The sequence below is a fragment of the Pseudonaja textilis genome, chromosome 6 (assembly GCF_049901715.1).
Source record: "Pseudonaja textilis isolate UNSWEBS1 chromosome 6, rPseTex1.2, whole genome shotgun sequence".
NCBI lineage: Eukaryota > Metazoa > Chordata > Lepidosauria > Squamata > Elapidae > Pseudonaja > Pseudonaja textilis.
The window spans coordinates 8,932,940-8,951,516 of record NC_141995.1 but is presented as its reverse complement, the minus strand read 5'-3'; the positions used below and the strand labels follow the sequence as shown (position 1 = coordinate 8,951,516).

At 43.4% G+C, this 18,577-nt stretch overlaps 1 protein-coding gene across 1 annotated transcript in view; it reads right to left on the bottom strand.

Moving 5' to 3' along the window:
- FRAS1 (Fraser extracellular matrix complex subunit 1) overlaps positions 1 to 18,577 on the bottom strand; it is a 393,348-nt gene that overhangs the window by 56,489 nt on the left and 318,282 nt on the right. The window contains exons 49-55 of the mRNA XM_087935788.1: positions 16,988 to 17,215; positions 14,380 to 14,493; positions 10,077 to 10,227; positions 8,329 to 8,488; positions 5,756 to 5,918; positions 4,774 to 5,020; positions 1,602 to 1,946 (exon numbers count right to left, since the gene is read on the bottom strand). Coding sequence (XP_087791914.1) covers positions 1,602 to 1,946; positions 4,774 to 5,020; positions 5,756 to 5,918; positions 8,329 to 8,488; positions 10,077 to 10,227; positions 14,380 to 14,493; positions 16,988 to 17,215 — 1,408 coding nt within the window. The remainder of the gene's footprint in view (positions 1 to 1,601; positions 1,947 to 4,773; positions 5,021 to 5,755; positions 5,919 to 8,328; positions 8,489 to 10,076; positions 10,228 to 14,379; positions 14,494 to 16,987; positions 17,216 to 18,577) is intronic.

Sequence of the window (18,577 nt, the reverse complement as noted above, 5' to 3'; positions counted from 1 at the left end):
GCAAACCCTTGCTTAACAACCATGTTCACTTAGCAACTACACCAAAAAAGATCATAAAATTAGGCAACGATGAGACCCATTTCACATCTGTCATGAGTTAGGGTTGTGATGGGCAGGCTCCGTAACTCGAGGACTACCCAAAGTCCCATACCACCCACCCACCCGCAATCCCACCAACCAATCACGGGTTCAAAGAGCCGAGTTAGGTGAACCTTAAATGCAAGCAGGCTTCATAGCGTTAAGTGGGCATTGATTCCTTTATCCAAAAAAAAGAGAGAATTTATTTAACGGTGCTTTTATTTGGAAACTGCTTCTGGATTTTGTGCTTGCAACAAAAAAATATATATGGAAATTTTGATTGTGTTTTTGCTAATTAGAAAGGTTGGTTATTATAGAAATGGCTAGCATATGTTGTTATCGAGGTTATAATATTATTTTCTACTGTGCTAAAGAGACTCGATGCCTTCTTCTTTTCCCTCTTTACACAGTATTTTTTTTTCTTTTCCCCTCCTCCTAGGGTTCTATTACTTTGTATTTTATATTTTGATAAACTAATAAAAAAGATGTACAACAGCATTAAGTGAGCATCATAGAAATCAGCCAGATGTTTTTCTCAGTGGGGCGCATGGTCTCTTCTTTCCTTAAAGTTTGATTCCATGCCTTGTATAGGTAGTCCTCGACTTACAACAGCAGTTGAGCCTAAAATTTTCATTGCTAAGCAAGGCAGTGGTTAAGTGAGTTTTTGTCAAGGGAATCAGGAGCCAAGGCGGTTCAAATGAATGCAGGTTTATAGCATGCTAACGCTCTCTACAAGAATCTGAACTACTAACCAGCAAAAGAAAATTGGTGGTAGATAAGATTCAACGGAATTCAGGGTGGGTTGGATTTAGATTTTTTGCGAGCACAAATGGGCTCAAGACTGATTACTTGCTTGACTCCCCCCCCCCGCCTTGGGCTCAGCCTGGCCATCTCCTACAGTTTTGCCCCATTTTACGACCTTTTTGCCACCGTTGTTAAGCGAATCACTGGAGCTGTTAAGTAAATCATGTGGTTATTAAGCAAATTCGGCCTCCTTTGCTTGTCGGAAGTCTCCTGGGAAGGTCACAAATTGTGATTGCACAACCCAACACAAATTGTGATTCCACAACAAGGCAACTGTCAGAAATACATGCCAGTTGCCAAGCATCCAGATTTTGATCACCTGACCCTCGTGATGCAGCGTTGGTCATAAATAAGTGTGAAAACTGGCCGTGTCACTTTTTTTCAGTGGCGTTCCAACTTTGAATGGTCACTGAACAAATGGTTGTAAGCCGAGGACTTCGTCTATGCCTACTTTGTGCGTTAAATGTAAAGAGGATAATACAGCACACGGCAGGAGAGAAATAATTCCCATAATAATATCTGCATCCTCACTAACATTCCTACTGTTTTGCCCCATTTTACGACCTTTTGGGCACTGTTCTTAAGCGAAACCCCGGAGCTGTTAAGTAAATCATGCTGTTGTAAGCCAAGGGCTCTGTGGATGCCTATTTTGTGCGTTAAATGTAAACGGGATAATAATACAGCACATGGCAAGAGAGAAATAATTCCCATCGTTATACCTGCTTCCTCACTAACGCTAAACGCCGCACTTCCGAGGGATACAGTCGAAGCATCGTTGGGACCGCCAATCATAACTTTAGCGGAAGTGATGCTCCCGAGGCGAGCGTTCTCGGATGGATCGGTCAGAGCAATTTCAAATTCTTCTTCCTCTTCATACTCGCTGTCGTCAATTAGCTTCACATCACAAGTTGCCGTTGTGATGCCAGGCCCCAAGACGACCCGATTCTCGTTGGACATTGCCCGGGATTTAAAGTCTGAGCCGGATTCCAGGGCATACATGCTGCTGCCTTGGGCACTCTGAGAGATGGTGTAGCATATGGCAGAGATGAGGCTGCTAGAATCCCCTACAATACATATTGCAGAGAAAAAAAAGGTTATTTTCTGGAATTCAAAACAATCCTCCTCCAACAAACATACTTCTTGCAGGGATTCTTTAGCTAAAATGTCAGGTTTTGATCTTGAAAGGGATAGTTATTTTATCTGGATCATGGTGTTCTGACCCAGGCTTAGCAGAACCAAGAAACAAGACTTCTTGTCCCAAAAAAGCCCTCTTTATTTAGTTGCTGTGAATTCATGGCATTCATACACAGAAAAATCACAGCGATAATCCTTCCAAGGGTTAAGTGCAAGAACAGACCTTATCAGTCCTTGGATAATTACCAGGCCAAGAGCTTCCAGTTAGCAAAGCTATAAATTAATTCCTGGCAAGGAGTCTCCGAGGACAGGATAAGCAAATCTTCCTAATAATAAGCAAACTAATTGTCTCCTGAAACCACCACTCCCCTTTTGTTGCTATTTATTCCCCAGGGAGGGGCCATTCAGCATCTACATATGCCTTTCTTTCTGAGTTGGCCCCTGTTCCTTAGTTGTTCTCCTCTCCTGGCAGCTCTACACATACGCACATCTGGAACAGGCTCCAGCCATTCTTCTTCCCCAGCATCTCCGACTCCATAGGCAACTGGGAAATGTCGGATGTCCCTGGCCTATCTCTACTTCGGACGCAGAGCACCCATCAGAGCCTTCCTCAGACTCCAGGACTGGCCCAAGTTCCTCATTGTCCAACTCTGCTGCCAGCTGGCGGGCCACAACACATGATTATGTTGGTGGGAAGCAGATAATTTGGCGTGAAATCAGTTTTTAATGAATTTTCTTGCTACTTTTGATATGCGTATTGCTATTTATCTTGGTTTGATATAATACAGGTAGTCCTCAACTTACAACAGTTCCTTTAGCGACTATTCAAAGTTACAACAGCACTGAAGAAAATGACTTCTGACCGTTGCAGCGCCCCCATTGTCATGTGACCAAAATTCAGGCGCTTGGCAACTGACTCATATTTATGATGGTTGCAGTGTCCTGGGGTCACGTGACCCACTTTTGTGACCTTCTGACGAGCAAAGATTCACTTAACTGTTACTGACTTAACAACTGTAGTCATTCACTTAACAAATGCAGCAAAAAAAGTCATAAAATGGGGCCAAACTCACTTGATCTATTTCTCACTTAGCAACCTAAATTTTAGGTTAATTATGATCGTAAGTTGAGGACTACCTGTAACGGGCAGACTCCATTGTGGTCATAAAACAAGGACAACCTTTGTCTGGTCTGACATTTTTACTGTTAGCCTTTCCTAAATTGCTCATTCTTTTAGTGGATTCCTTACAAGTATTATATAACCCTGAACATTCTGCTGAGAAATCTAACGGTCCACTTAAATTCTAATTTTACATTTGCTTGCATTTTGTTTACATCTTCTGAACTGAACCACTAATGACTTTTCTTGCAACACTAAAAAAGTTCTGAGTATGGTCATGATGTACATACATGCCATGACATGCTGGATGAGCCCTATTATGCCTTTGAGTCACGTCGCATGAACGCACCCAGTACTCCGACGATACTCCGGTGGTTTTTAAGAAATACTGTCTTTTCGCAGAGATAAGCTCCAATAAGCTCTTAAGAAAACCGAAGAGCACTGTTTGAAAAGCAGTGAACCAAAGAACAATAACCTGGAACTCAAGCAATAGTTGTCAACCTTTTCATATTTATCTGAGTCCTTCCTACATTCTTCAACACAATCCAATTTCTTCCTTCCTTGTTTTTTACAGGGCATAGCAATTTTTCTTTCTTCCTACAAATAGACATTTCAAACTTCATTGCCTCTGCAATACTAGATCTCTTTCACCAGAGAAGAAGAAAACAAAGCTTGGAAATTTATGCAAAGTTATGGCATTCTCCTGCTGAGTATTGAAGTTCCTTTTTAAAGGGAGAATTCCATGCAAAACAGAAAAGAAAAAAAGAATGGCAATATTAAAAAAATAACCACAGCTGTTCACACACCTCTGCTACAAGTGCAGCGTCCCACATGAAAAGGAGAGAAGCTGCTAATATTCCTTTAAAAATCACATTTGTCAGGCACTTACCAAGCCCACCCGGTGAGTAGATCAAAGTTAGTTCTCTATTGCTGCATGCTTATTTACAGGAATCTCACCAGACTGCCTGCATTCTTTTGGGAACCGTCAGATAAGGCTTCACAGATTCTGGAGGGGGGAAGTAAATCCTGCACCGCTTTCTGCAGTACAAGGACTCTAAGCTAGGCCCCCTCTTCACGCCTCTTTCCAGTCTAGCTGGAGATTCCATCGTGCACATTTTATTCATGGAGTTAAAGATGAAGAAATCTGACCTGCTTTAATCCAATCAGGTCAAAGTCTCCTTTCTGTTTGGTGATTATGTGATGTCTATTATGGACTACTTTTGATAAAGACGCATTGGTGCATTCAGCAGGATAAACAGTTGAAAGTCCTCAATCGTGCGAACAAGGCCACTAACACAGATAGTCCTCAACTTACAACCATTCGTTTAGCGACCGTTCCAAGTTACAACGGCACTGAAAAAAGGTGACCCATGACCGTTCTTTACACAGCATCACCATGGTTACGTGATCAAAGTTTGGATGCTTGGCAACTGATTCATAGTTAAAACAGTTGCAGTGTCGGCAAGCGTAAGTCATAAAATGGGGCCAAAACTCACTTAAACGTTGCCTCGTGTCACGGTGGAAATTTTGGACTCAACTGGGGTCGTAAGTCAAGGACTAAGTGCAGCCTGAATTAAGTGCAACTGCATTCTACGGAGGGGAGTTAAAAGCTAACTTGTTCCTCTATGTTAACCAACCTTTCCTTTCAATGGGGACAGAGAGGATACTGGCACTCTCACTGGTGTGGTAGACTTTCTTGTCAAATTGCAGGGTGGGCTCATCTTCTACGTCATTAATGAAGACTTGGGTCGCAGTGATGTTGCCCAGCAAGGCATACGCTGGCATACTCAGCTCAACGGAGAAGCTTTCTATACCCTCAAAGATGCCGTCATCGTGGATAACAATGGTGCAAGTTTTGAAGTCTTCCCATTCATCAAACTGCACCTGCATGGGATGGAAAGTAACAGCAGGTGGAAAGAGATTTTGTAAAAAAAAAAGTCAATGAATGCTCCACCTTTACCATCGTCAATGAATATCTCCACCAGAGACTTGAGTTGGACTCAGCACTATTCATGAGGATCTTCAGGACCGTGAAACATTTTTAAGGACTTGTAATACAGGTGACCTGATGGCTCAGTGGCTAAGACCCCGAGCTAGTCAATCAGAAAGATCGGCAGTTCGGCAGTTCGAATCCCTAGCGCTGTGTAACAAGTGAGCTCCCGTTACTTGTCCCAGCTTCTGCCAACCTAGCAGTTTGAAAGCACATAAAAAATGCAAGTAGAAAAATAGGGACCACTTTGTTGGGAAGATAACAGCGTTCCGTGCGCCTTCGACTGGCCACATGACCACGGAGACGCCTTTGGACAGCGCTGGCTCTTCGGCTTTGTAACGGAGATGAGCACTGGCCCCTAGAGCCAGAAACAACTAGCACATATGTGCGAGGGGAACTTTTACCTTTACAGGTAGTTCTCGACTTATAACAGTTCACAAATCTTAAAGTTGCCCAAGTTTGGATTCCCCTGTCCTAAACAGTCGGAATCTTCATCATGACCTTCAGTCATGGTTGTTGCTTCCACATCTCTTCCTGACCATGCTAGGAGATAGCTTGGCCCATTCTTCCTTAAACTGAGAGTCTTTCAAGTCTTCTATTGGGCTATATAATGAATTTCCTGCGCTCACCTGGCTAGCATATTCAAGGTAATCCTGTTCCCCTGGTTGAGAACTTGAACCAGAGGTGGCCGTTCCTTGTTCTGTTCGGCACAGGACAATAGCATATTGCTTGAGGTTTCCTGTCCTCTTCACAGCCACGCTGATGGAACCGGCCTTTTCACTGATGTTGTAGCTGAAAAGAAAGATGGACAGAATGGGTTTCCTTCAGATCACAGAGTAGGAGCAACCCAAGCTTTGTGGAATCACAAAGAATGCATTGAAATGAGTCCTCCTCAGTTTAGTGTTTATGTTAGACTTATATTAGGAGACAGGGACGTGGTGCCTCAGTAGCTAAGACGCTAAGTTTGTCGATCAGAAAGGTTGGCAGTTCGGCGGTTCGAATCCCTAGCACTGCGTTAATGGAGCGAGCTTCCATTACTTGCCCCAGCTTCTGCCAACCTAGCAGTTCGAAAGCATGTAAAAAAATGCAAGTAGAAAAATAGGGACTAGCACATGTGTGCGAGGGGAACCTTTATCTTTACCTTTACCTATATTAGGAAGCTTCTACTATGTGTTCTTTTATTCTATTGTTCCCAGAAGCAAATTAAGAAGTTAACTTGGAATTTATAACAACTTAATTAACTTAAATGTGCTTGCTTTCTCTTCTTTTATTGAAAATGGGAAACCTGCCTTCATTGGGGGCAATTCAATCTAATCAAATTCATTTAATTTAACTCCAGGAGGAAAAAAAAAAGGAAAGTTAAAAGACAAGAGCAACAAATTCAACTTGGCCAAAGCTGAGATACACCAAGCGGGTTAAATAAAGCCTCTTGGAGCAAATTATCAACAAATCACACAAATATACCAGCTGAAGTAAAAACGAACAGGAAATGCTTTGTTCAAGATATGAAAGTCCAGCCCACTCCTTCATCCATGGGCCATTTGCATTTCTCTTGTCCTACATGAGATGTTTGCGGTTTCCTTGTCACTTTCTTGTCTAATTTAATGAAAAGAAGGACTAAGGATAACGTTATAGTAGTATTCCAATATCTAAGGGTCTACCACAAAGAAGAGGGAGCCAATCTATTATCCCAAAAGCAGGACAAGAAGCAACAGACAGAAGCTAATCAAGGAGAGAAGCAACCTAGAACTAAGGAGGAATTTCCTGACAGAAAAGAGACCATTAATCAGTGGAATGGCTTGTTTCCAGAAGTTGTGGGTGCTCCAACACTGGAAGTTTGTAAGAGGAGATTGGACATCCATTTGTCTGAAATAGCATAGGCTCTCCTGCTTAAGAAGAGATTTGGGCGGGAAGACCTCCAAGGTCCCTTCCAATTCTGTTATTCTGATATTTCCACCAGCTTTGCCTTCTTAGCAATAGCATAAAACAAATTATATCACATGATATTCCAGAAGTTTGGATTTCACTTCAAGGTGATTTTTCATACGTGTTTATTTAAAATATTAATTTTCTGATACATTAAAAAAAACAACCCGTCCATAAAAAAGAAGAAATCAGGCGCCTTCTTTCATATGTGGTGGTCATGTTCTAAAGCAAAGAAACTTTGGAATAAAATAAGGATTTGGCTGCAATAAGTAATTGGTTTAAAAATAGAACATTCTTATTAAGGATAATCAGAGGTGAATACAAGGAAGACATTGAATATATAATACATATATTGACAGAAGCTAGAATAATGTATGCCCAAAATTGGAAATTAGAGAGTATTCCCACAGATAATATGGTTACAAAAAAATTATGGATTATGCAGAGATGGATAAACTTACAACGGAATTGCAGGAGAAGAAAAATGGTATGTTTGGTTAGATAACAGGAATAAAAGATAATGTAAAATGTAAATGATGTGTGTATTTGTGTGTGTGTGTGTATAAATGAATATGGAAAAGTCAATGCCACAACTTACTACAAAAATTGTATATATGATTTGTTTTTAAAAGTGTAAAAATTTAATAAAATTTTCTATTTAAAAAGAAAGAAAGAAAGAAAGAAAGAAAGAAAGAAAGAAAGAAAGAAAGAAAGAAAGAAAGAAAGAAAGAAAGAAGGAACTTGCTAGCTGCGGACAATAAACATGCTATGCAGTGATGGGATTCAAATAATTTAACGAACGGTTTGCCCATGGTCAGGTTAGTTGTTGTGCGAGGCATGGCCTATCCCCGTCTTCCAGTTCCACCGCACATGCGCGACGAGCCTCCTGAGACTGCCAATCTGGCCCTGAGCGAACCGGTTGTTAAATTCTCCCCCCGCCACCCGCTACCAAAGTGGATCCTGGGCGCTGCGCTGCAATGGCAAAACAAGGAATGGAGCGGCTGGTACGAGGGAAGGAGGAGGAGGGAGGGAAAGCAGCCTTCTCCTTCCCTTGCGCCAGCTGCCCCACTGCACATTTCTCCATTGCAGCGCAACGCCCAGGATCAACTTTGATAGCGGAGTTGGGAAGAATTTAACAACCGGTTCATGTGAACCGGTGTGAACCGGCTGAATCCCACCACTTATGCTATGGCATCGTAACAGTAAGAATACCGTCCAATGGCTGAATAATTACATTTCTGCCTTGTTATGAAGAAAAAGCTGGTAAGTGGGGTACCTCGTATGTTGAAAGCTGATAACAGACCACTGAATATGGAAGATATTATCAGCGACAATGCTGGGTTTGCTGTCCTTCACCAGGAACTGAAAACTATCTTCTGTCCTTTGAACATTCTCTTCATGTAGCACATACTGGATCAATCCCAAATTCACGTCCTCTGTTAGATAAAGACTTCAACAAATTAATCCAGAAATTGAAGATAATTTTTTTTTTACATTCCTTTGCAAATCATGATAATAGCCTCCGTGCTAATCTATTTTCTGGATACGGAACAACCCCTGTTGCTCAAAAATGATTTCACCATATCTAAGCTTATCAATGCAAAATTTTATCAAATGATCCAGGCTGGGGAACCCAATTCGTTTCATCCAGAGCCTAATAGAACCTCAACTGAAGACGACCAAATAAATAAGGCTCTTAGGGGCTGCAGAATTCAATGAAATTGCAGACTTAAGCAAGCAACCCATAAAAAACAAACTTATTTTGTGCATCAGTAGGAAAGGGAAAATCAAAGCGACCATATTGTTAATTATTATTAATTATATTATTATTATTAATTATTTTCTAAGGATCTATCCTGCCACACTCAGAATACTGGTCATTCCAAAAGATATTACTGAACTTTAGAAAAGGAAAAAAACAAAACAGGAAGAAGACACCAGACTGGAACTGTAGCACTATAGAAAAGCAAGTGTTGGGATCAGAGAAGAAGAAACTGAACCTTGATATGGGAGGGAAATGTTTCTTCCTTTCTCTGAATCTAAGAATATTAGACATTCTCCATCCGTTTGAAGGGTCGGGAGTTTCAGGAGAAATAAAAGGCAAAAATTAACTCTTTAATTAAAACTTTCTCTTGGGGTGTATAGTTAATCCCATGGGATTGGATGGTTAGCATTCGGAGCGGTGGTGGGGCGGTGGTTAGAGTGCAGTACTGCAAGCTACTTCTGCTACAGCCAGCTGCCTACCATTTGGCAGTTCAAATCCCACCAGGCTCAAGGTTGACTCAGCCTTCCATCCTTCCGAGGTGGGTAAAATGAGGAGCCAAATTGTTCGGGGCAACAGGTGACTCTGTAAACCGCTTAGAGAGGGCTGTAAAGCACTGTGAAGCGGTATATAAGTCTAAGCGCTATTGCTATTGCTATTAAACCATAATGAGGTTAGGTTCTGTCTCTGCATGTTGAGTCAATCCAGAAATCCTAATTTGTAAACCGGGTTATAGCTTAGCATGGTACACGATCCCCTCCAGCTGTGGCTTGGTCCAGCCATTATGGTTAAATAAACCAGGGCTCACTGGGGTGGGAATATAATCATTGATTACGAACAACTTGAACACAAAACAGCAAGATGGCATCTTTGGATGTCTTCCCTGATTTTTTATGTCCTTGGAGATGTTTCCCTTCTCACCCAAGAAGCTTCTTTAGTTCCGAATCTTCTTGGACGAAGGTCCTTGGATGAGAAGCAAAGCACTTTCAAAGGAAAAACCAAGAAAGTCCAGTTGCCTTTTTGAAAAGCACCTTTGGGACAACCATGACCAGGATGATTGAGAATTTCCGTAGACGTTTTCCCTGATTGTCAAATTCAGAGTTCTGCTTTGCATGGGTCATGTTCAATCTTCTCTAGGTTCATCCAGCATCAAATCTTATCTGGGTTTATCTAGCATCTCCTTCCATTCCTCCAGGAGAAAAGGACTTACACTCAGTAAGAAGGCACAACACCAAAGAGCCAAACGCCAACCTGGCTTATACCTTGTGTAAAGGTAGTCACCATCGTTCTTGGCTGCAATTTCTTCTCCACGTAACCGTATTTGGGCCCTGTTGTTATTTCATAGATCAGATGGTTGTCTTCTGTATCAGGGTCCATAGTCAACAGTTCCTTCTTAGTGATGAGGTTTTTTGGCTGGATGGAAGACCAGAAACCAGTGAAAAAGAGTTTGTAAACCCTGAGATTTAAAAATGAAATCCTACTAACACATTTGGGGGGGGGGTGTCAGAGTATATTCATTAACTGGCAGAGACATGGTTAACAAAGTTAAGCATGGCAACAGACCAGCCAATGGGAACTGACAGCCTGGATGTGGTTTGGCTCTGTGTGCTTTGCTGAAAAGTGAAAGAGAAACTAACTTGCTTGCTTGCTGAAACTGGTATCTGTTCATCGCTGCTGCTGCTGCTTGTGTTTTTGCTTATGTTACATTGAAAGAATCTACAAATGGTATTGTAAACTTTACTCATTTATGATGTTTATAAAGAAGTTAATGATCCAGCTGAATCAGTCACCTGTATATTTTCTGGACTTGAATTTATGCTGCAAACAACTATGCTTGTGTGGAGTGACCATTTCAAGTTACAATGGCACTGAAAAAAAGTGACTTATGGCCATTCTTTTACACTTATGACCACTGCAGCATCCCCATGGTCACGTGATCAAAATTCAAATGCTTGGCAGCTGGTTCATATTTATGATGGGTGCGGTGTTTTGGGGTCATGAGATCACCTTTTGCGACCTTCTGAAGTCACTGGGGTACCAGATTCACTTAACAACCGTATTACTAACTTAACAACTGTAATGATTCACTTAACAACATAAGGAATTAGTCTCCGGTGCATAAGGTCTCAGTGTACATACAAGCAATAAGTGATAAGTCACAATCCTGGTCATCGTAAAAACACATTCATCATGAATCATAAGCTACAACACTTAGTGATAGTCTTAGGATGCTAAGTAAGCAATCAACATAAATCATACTAGGATACTAAATAAACAATATAAACTTTCATGGGTAAAAGGCTGCTTCAAACTAATGAGCTCCGATAAGAAAGAGCCTTGCCAAGGTTTGCAAGGCTGCCAAGAACACCAGATAAAGTTACTAAGCAATAATTCCAACACAAAGAGTCTCCAAACACCAACTCAGATATTCCTAACGTCCACCATGTTTGAGTGTAAGACTTCTTTGCCTTCTGCAAAGAACTGCAGTTTCTCAGCTGGCTTTTATCTCCTCAGGGAGGGGCCACTACCTTGCAGCCTTACTCCTGAGTCGCCCGTGCTGTTGCAGCTACTCTTTCCTTTGAGCAGCCCTGCACCTGCATGCGCTGGGCACGGCCTCCTTGGGGGCCTCTTCATCTCTGCTGCCAGCCTCCACAATCTCCAAAGGCAGCACTCCACTCCCTGATGGTCCTGGCTCCATCCTTACATCACACATAGGCCCTCACCTGAGTCCTCACTCTCTGAGACCTCAGCCATCCACACCTGCTGCAGGTAAACATTTGGACAACCTTACACCATTTCAGACAAATGGTCGTCCAATCTCTTATTTAAAATTTCCAGTGTTGGAGCATTCACAACTTCTGGAGGCAAGTTGTGCTACTGTTTTCTCCAAGATGTTGAACTTACATTGTTCATTTTATCTCCTCCCAACGATCTGGTGAGGTAGGTTGGCCTAAGAGAGAACTGGGCCAAAGCCACTCATGAGCTTCCCTGGCCTAGGCTGGATTTGAACCTCAATCACCCTTGTTCTACAAAAGGGGTGTCAAACTCAAGGCCTGGGGGGCAGATCCAGCCACGTGCTTAGATCTGGCCTGTGGGCTGCTGGGGAAACAGCAAATCTACCAGCAAAAATGGAGCTCGGGAGGGCCACAGGCAGCCCTCCTGAACTCCATTTTCTCTGGCAGAAGGTTGCAGGAGGTTGTCACAGCTGAAAGTGGAGCATGCGATTTCACTGGCAGAGGGTTGCAGGAAGCCCCTGCAGCCAAAAACGGAGCTCGGGAGCCCGTTTTCACTGGCAGACCACTCGGGCCACCAACAGGCACTCCAACACGAGTGATGTTGAGCGGGCCACACCAGTGGTGGGAATCAAAAAGTTTTACCACTGGTTCGGTGGGCGTGGCTTGGTGGGCAGTGCCAAACACGCATTTTGCGCAGGTGCAGAGGCATCCCACTCAACCTCCTGCAAGCCTGCAGTCTCCCGGTCGCTTCAGCAGCTGCTGCGTAGCATTCTGCTGTGTCGCGCAAAGCAGCTGCGCCTCAAAAGTAGGACATAAAAGTAAGTATGGGAGCCCGGAAAGGCGGGTGGGCCTAACAGCAGAGCAGTGGAGAGAACCGGGTCTGCTCATTGCTGCTACTAGCTCAGTAGAACTGGGCCAAACAGGTAGAATACCACCACTGGGCCACGCCCATCCTGCCCACCCCCGCAAGATGAAACACAACCCTGATGCGGCCTTCAATGAAATCGAGTTTGACACCCCTGTTCTACAACAACCCCGTCATCCTTGAATGCCCCCACCCAGATCCTTTCAGCTTTTTCAGATCTTCTGGTGTTGGGCTATTGCCTATTCTCTTAAATCTGGGTCCTTGGTGCGAAACCTTCTGATAAAGATACCGAAGCACCGGTTCTCAAGGCAGACTTCGGACCTTCTGAAAGCAATCTGTGCCGCCCCCCACCAAAAAAAGTTTTTAAAAGTCACTCGCACCCTCTCATCTGTCACCCGTCCACCGCCGTTGAAATGTGTGGGGTGTTTGAGCACCCTGCTCAGCTTGCAATTAAAATCTGTTTCCATTTCTCGGCCTCTTCACTGGTGATCGAAGCACCCACTTTGATTAATCGCAGCAATTAATCCATCAGAGCTTCCCACTTAAGGAATGCAAATGCTATTAGCCAGGAATAAGACATCAGGGCCCCGCGGCCTATGAAACGAGAGCGCTGGGCGGGGAGGAACTTTAGCCTTACAGTTTAAGATGGATTGCTTCGTTTAGCCACAACTGCTGATGTAACAAACAGCCGAGGTCTGTTCCGTTCATCACAGCAGCTGGCAGCAGTGAGAAGAGACGCACACTCACAAACATGCCCCATCCAGCCTTTTGCTTGGAGAACTTCACTCAGTCTCTGTTTTGTGTGTGTGTGTGTTTTGTGTGTGTGGTCAATGGTAGCCAGGAATAGCTATGTTCCTGTCCCACAGCAGTGATGGCAAAACCTTCGGGCTTTGCACATCAAACATTCAGAAAACGCTTAACTTGATTTTGAGGGGTCCCTGGTGCTCTGAGCTTGCTTGTTTTGAAACTGCAGGTGTTTTATTACCCAACCTAGGTAACATCAGCAGTGCTAGTCTTCAACTAGCACCGATGATGTTCCCTAATTTGGGAAATGAAACGCCTACAAGAATACAAAGCAAGCTCCGAGAGCACCAGGGATCCCCTCATGTCAACCCTGAGCTACAAATAATCTCCCTTATTGGTAACTGGGCTTTGCTGGCAAATACAGTCTGTTGATGCTGTGTACCATATAAAGAAACGTCAAGTAATTGCAAAAAATGAAGTGCAAATAAAATGCACTTATTTTCAGAGGCTCCTGAAGCTGCCCGACAGCTCTGCCCTCTTGCACTAATACTGGAGGTGACGTAAGAGCACAGGCTCTGCAGACTCTATAACTTTATGAGAGAGGAGTGTGCTTTTAAAAATAGTTGTTGTCAGGTATTATGGTCGTATGTTGAGGGCTACATGTCTATCATAAGCTTGGCAACTTTAAGACTTGTGGACTTCAACTCCCAGAATTCTCTGGGAGCATAGCTGGCTGGAGAATTCTGGGAGTTGAAGTCCACAGGTCTTAAAGTTGCCAAGTTTGGAGGCCTCTGGCCTAGTGTCACCGAGAACAGGGCGATATGTACGTAATATAATAAATAAACTTTATTCTACTTTTGCCTGTTGATTCCATTTTTAGTTCTCGGAACACCTCCCGAGTGGCTGAAATAAAAAACGTGCGTGATTTTTCCTCCCCGATCATTTCATTGAAGGATGGAGTTGATGCAACTCGCACATAAATCGTGGCTTACGATGGAATGCATTGTGTAAATCTCACCGTTGTGGCTTAAGGATGAAGCTATAATTAAAACAATTTCATGCTTTAGATGAGTAAAAAGTCTGCCTGAAATATCCACAGTTGGATAGAATGAAAAATGGCATTTTTTTTTCCTGGCTCTTCGCCTTCCTATTTCTGTGCAAGTTAAAAAGGGGGAAGAGTTCAAATTCAAATTGGAAACAAATCAGATGTAAAAAGCTCACCTTGCCATTCATATATTCCAGCCACTGAAGACCTAAATTAGTGACAACTCTTGGAGTCCCATCATCCACGGGGAGAATTTCAATTCTAAACCACTGGGGCACAGCAGTCACAATCTGAAAAATAGATATGTATATATTCAGGGCGCTTGTTTCTGCAATGGTACGGAATTTACCATACTGGACAAAATGCCCTTCTGTTCTTTTGTGTCCTTATGTCAAGTCCCTCAAAACAGTATTTCAAAATATGCACTGTCCCAAATGGGTTTTCACTTCTCTTTAGGTTATTTAGTATGTCAGACGGCTCCTTAAAGAAAAGGCGAATCCTATGTGCAATTTTATCAGGCCCTTAACCCAATCACCCAACATGGAGGGATTCTTCCAAATAGAATAGAATAGAATTCTACAAATGCAATGAAATTTGAAAGCTACTACAGCACAGTGCCCCAAACACCACATCACAATCACAGTATAGAGTATTTAAAAATTAAAAGAATGAAAAGAATAATAATTAAAAACCTAGTCTAAAACCTATTTAAAACATATATTAAGTTCGATAGTTTAAAGATGCCATTTTATACATAGGACTAAATTACAAATACACTGTTTGATTCAAGGCAATTTTTGCCTTAGAAAAGAAACTGTTTCTCAGTCTATTAGTCTTCATTTTAAGACACCTATAATGTCTCCCTGATAGTAACATCTCAAAATATGAATGACCAGGTTTCAAATAACAGATAATAGTTTGATGATCTATTGTAAGTCGGAAGGGACCTTGTAGGTTATCTAGTCCAACCCCCTGCCCAAGCAGGAGACCCTACACCATTTCTGACAGATGGGAGTCCAGTCTCTTCTTGAAAGCCTCCAGGGATGAAGCTCCCACAACTTCCAAAGGCAACTTCTGCTCCATGGTTTGATTGTTCTCCCTGTCAGAAAATTTCTCCTTATTTCTAGGTTTCCTACAATGTCAGTTTGGTCCAGTGGCAGTGATGGCAAATATTTTCACCACCAAGGGCCCAAACTGGAATGCATGCGCACGCATGCACGCCTGTATGCAGGAAACCGAAGACCAGCTGGCCGGTGTACATGCACGTGCTGGCTAGCTGGTCTTCGCGCACACCGGAGCGCTGGAAACCAAAGACCAGCTGGCCAGCACGCCAGAAACCAGAAGAGCAGCTGGCCATGGCGCGCATGCTCACAGAGAGGGCTTTGCATGCCATCTCTGGCATATATGCCATAGGTTCACCATCACGGGATCCAGTAGTTAAGACATCAGGCTGGAAACCAGGAGATGGTGTGTTCTAATCCTGCCTCAGGCATGAAAGCCGCCTGGAGTCCAACCCACCTCTCAGGACTGTTATGGGGAAAAATAGGAGGAAGGAGCATTAGATATATTTGTCATCTTGAGCTGTTTATAAAAGTAGCAGAGGTGGGAAAATATGGTAGGGTAAGGTCGAGTAGACTAGAACAGAACACAGCAGGGCAAAAGAATGGATAGATCATCTTCTTTCTTTTAACGACCCCACAATCCCTTGAGCAGGAGAGATCTGGGCAGCTGAGTGTTTACTGGCCGGATGCCCTTCCTGTTGCTAATGCGGAACTATATTCAGCAGGTGCATTCTCATTTGCCCAGAGAGAGAAATATCTGCCTCTACCCAGGATCCAACTCACAGCCTCCTGTGAGGCAAGAGGTCCACCTCTAGGCCACCGCACCACTCCTGGTGGTGGTGATAGATAGATGTGAGAAGAAAAGAGAATAATAGATATACGCGATGTAGAGCAGAACAGAACAGAAGAATGGATAGGTGTGAGGAAAAAAGAGAGCAATAGATATATGTGATATAGAGCAAGCAGAGCAGGACAAGAGAATCTTGCCAGACTAAAGCACTCTGCCATTTACGCACAAGCATATTCTCAGAAAACGATTAGGAAGTGGCTGTCTTTACCCTCTTTCTCTCATCAAAACAATCTGAACTGAGATCCGCTTATTCCTCTAGAATGCACCTCCTCTCTCCTGGGAACCCAGATTAGTAAATTTGATCACATATTTGCAGATATAAAAGACCAAGCCACAGTAAATTACTAAAAGAGCTGTTTGTGACCTCTCCTTGGTCTCTTTCCCACTGCTCTTCCATGTCAGGGAACAAAAGGCTTACTTGACTTGTTAGCTTTCTGCACGCAAGGGCTAGATAGAGAAAACTAAGGTTGGATTTCTTGGCCTACTATCTGAACAGCCAGAGCTGTGAGAAATTGTACCATGCACGCAGAGGTGGTGTTCAGCTGGTTCGGGCTGGTTCTGGCGTACCGGTACCTGAAATTTTGAGTAGTTCGGAGAACCGGCAAAAACCACCTCTGGCTGGCCCCACCCACCCGCCCCTGCCGTTACCTCTCCTATATTCCCTTGTTTTTTAGCTCAGCTGATTTGCACGGCAGAACAGATTGCCGCGCCTCAGCTGAGCTAAAAAACAGCACAGCTCACCAGGGTTGATACAGAGGGCGGTTCTCTGATCCCTGCTCACTCTCAGAACTGTTAGGAAACGATTTGGAAACCCACCATTGCATGTACATGAAAGACAATTTGGGCGTAGAGACCCTTGGCTTCCCCACTGACCTCTTTCCCTTCCTTTGCCACCACAAAAAGGGGATTGGTTCCATCGGACACCGTGAAAGTGAAACGGTCTTCTAAAAAATTGCTTCCGTCATGACTGTAACTGATTCGGTTCTGGAAGATGTCCTCCATGGAGAAGGCATGGGCCTGTTGGTAATGATGGCCGTCACTGGTGCGCTCCAGCTGGCCGTGGCGTGGGGGCTGCACAATGTTAAAGGTGACAGACTTGGCCTGCATACAGAATAAAATGTGTGAGGAGAAAAGTAGAGGTCACATCACACTAGGATGGTTAGTTGACAGATGGATAAAGGTTCAGGAGAAGGTCTGGTAAACTGATAGTTCTAAAGTTCTCCACAGTCTGCAGAGAGGCCCACCTGACCACTTCACTGGAAAGCAATTCTTCTAGAGACATCTACACCAGGGGTGTCAAACTCGTGGCCTGGGGGGTTGGATGTGTCACATGCTGGCCATGCCTATGCCTGCTTTAGTGAAGAAAAACCGCGATATGTCATGTGACGATTCTGTGATGACGCGAGTTTAACATGCCTGTTCTACACTAAGGTATTTCATGGTATCAATTCATTCTGTCTTAGAAATAATACAGTTGCTGAATTTATTCTATGACTGTAGCTGCTTCCTTTCCGGCTCAATAAATCTTGTTAAAGAAGACTCTGTGAGAAAGTTATTCTGGAAGATGCGGGAGCCAAATAGCTTATCAATCCTGCTAAAACTTTCATGGGATAGGCCGGCCTTAGCTCAACGTAATATGTAAATGTGACCATCAAGGGATGGTTAAAACAAACTCAACTTACAACCATTTGCTTAGTGATTGTTCAAAGTTACAACAGCATTCAAAACAGTGACTTATTACCATTTTTCATACTGATGACTGTTGCAGCATCCCTATGGTCACGAGATCAAAATTTGGATGCTTGGCAGCTGGCATATATTTATGAGTGTTGCAGTGCCTTGGGGTTGTGTAATCACTTTTTGTGATTGTCCGACAAGCAAAGTCAACGGGGAGGCCAGATTCACTTAGCAACCATGTTACTAATTTAACATCTGCATCGATTCACTCAACAACTGTGGCAAGAAAGGTTGTTAAATGGGACAAAACTCATTTAACTGTCTCGCTTAGCAACATACAATTTGGGCTCATCTGTGTCATAAATGAAAGACTACGTATAATTCTACCAAAGAAGCAGAACAAAGAGATCTAATCGTTAACTCTATATAACCTAAATCAGGGGTGTCAAACTCAGGGGCTGAATCCGCCGCAGGATGCTTAGATCTGGCCCGAGGGACCGCCCTGGAAACAGTGAAGGACCAACCCGTGGTGCCTCTGCCAGCCAAAATGGAGCACACGAGCTCCATTTTTGCTGGCAGAGGGTTCCAGGAGGCCATCGCAGCCAAAAAACGAGCTCAGGAGCCCATTTTCACTGGGAGACTGCTCAGGACACTACAGGCACCCCCGACATGAGTGATGTCGGGCTGGTCACCCTCCCCCTCGAGGTCAAATACTACCCTGATGCGGCCCTCAATGAAATTGAGTTTGACATCCCTGATCTAAGTCATGGCATCATTTCTGCAGAC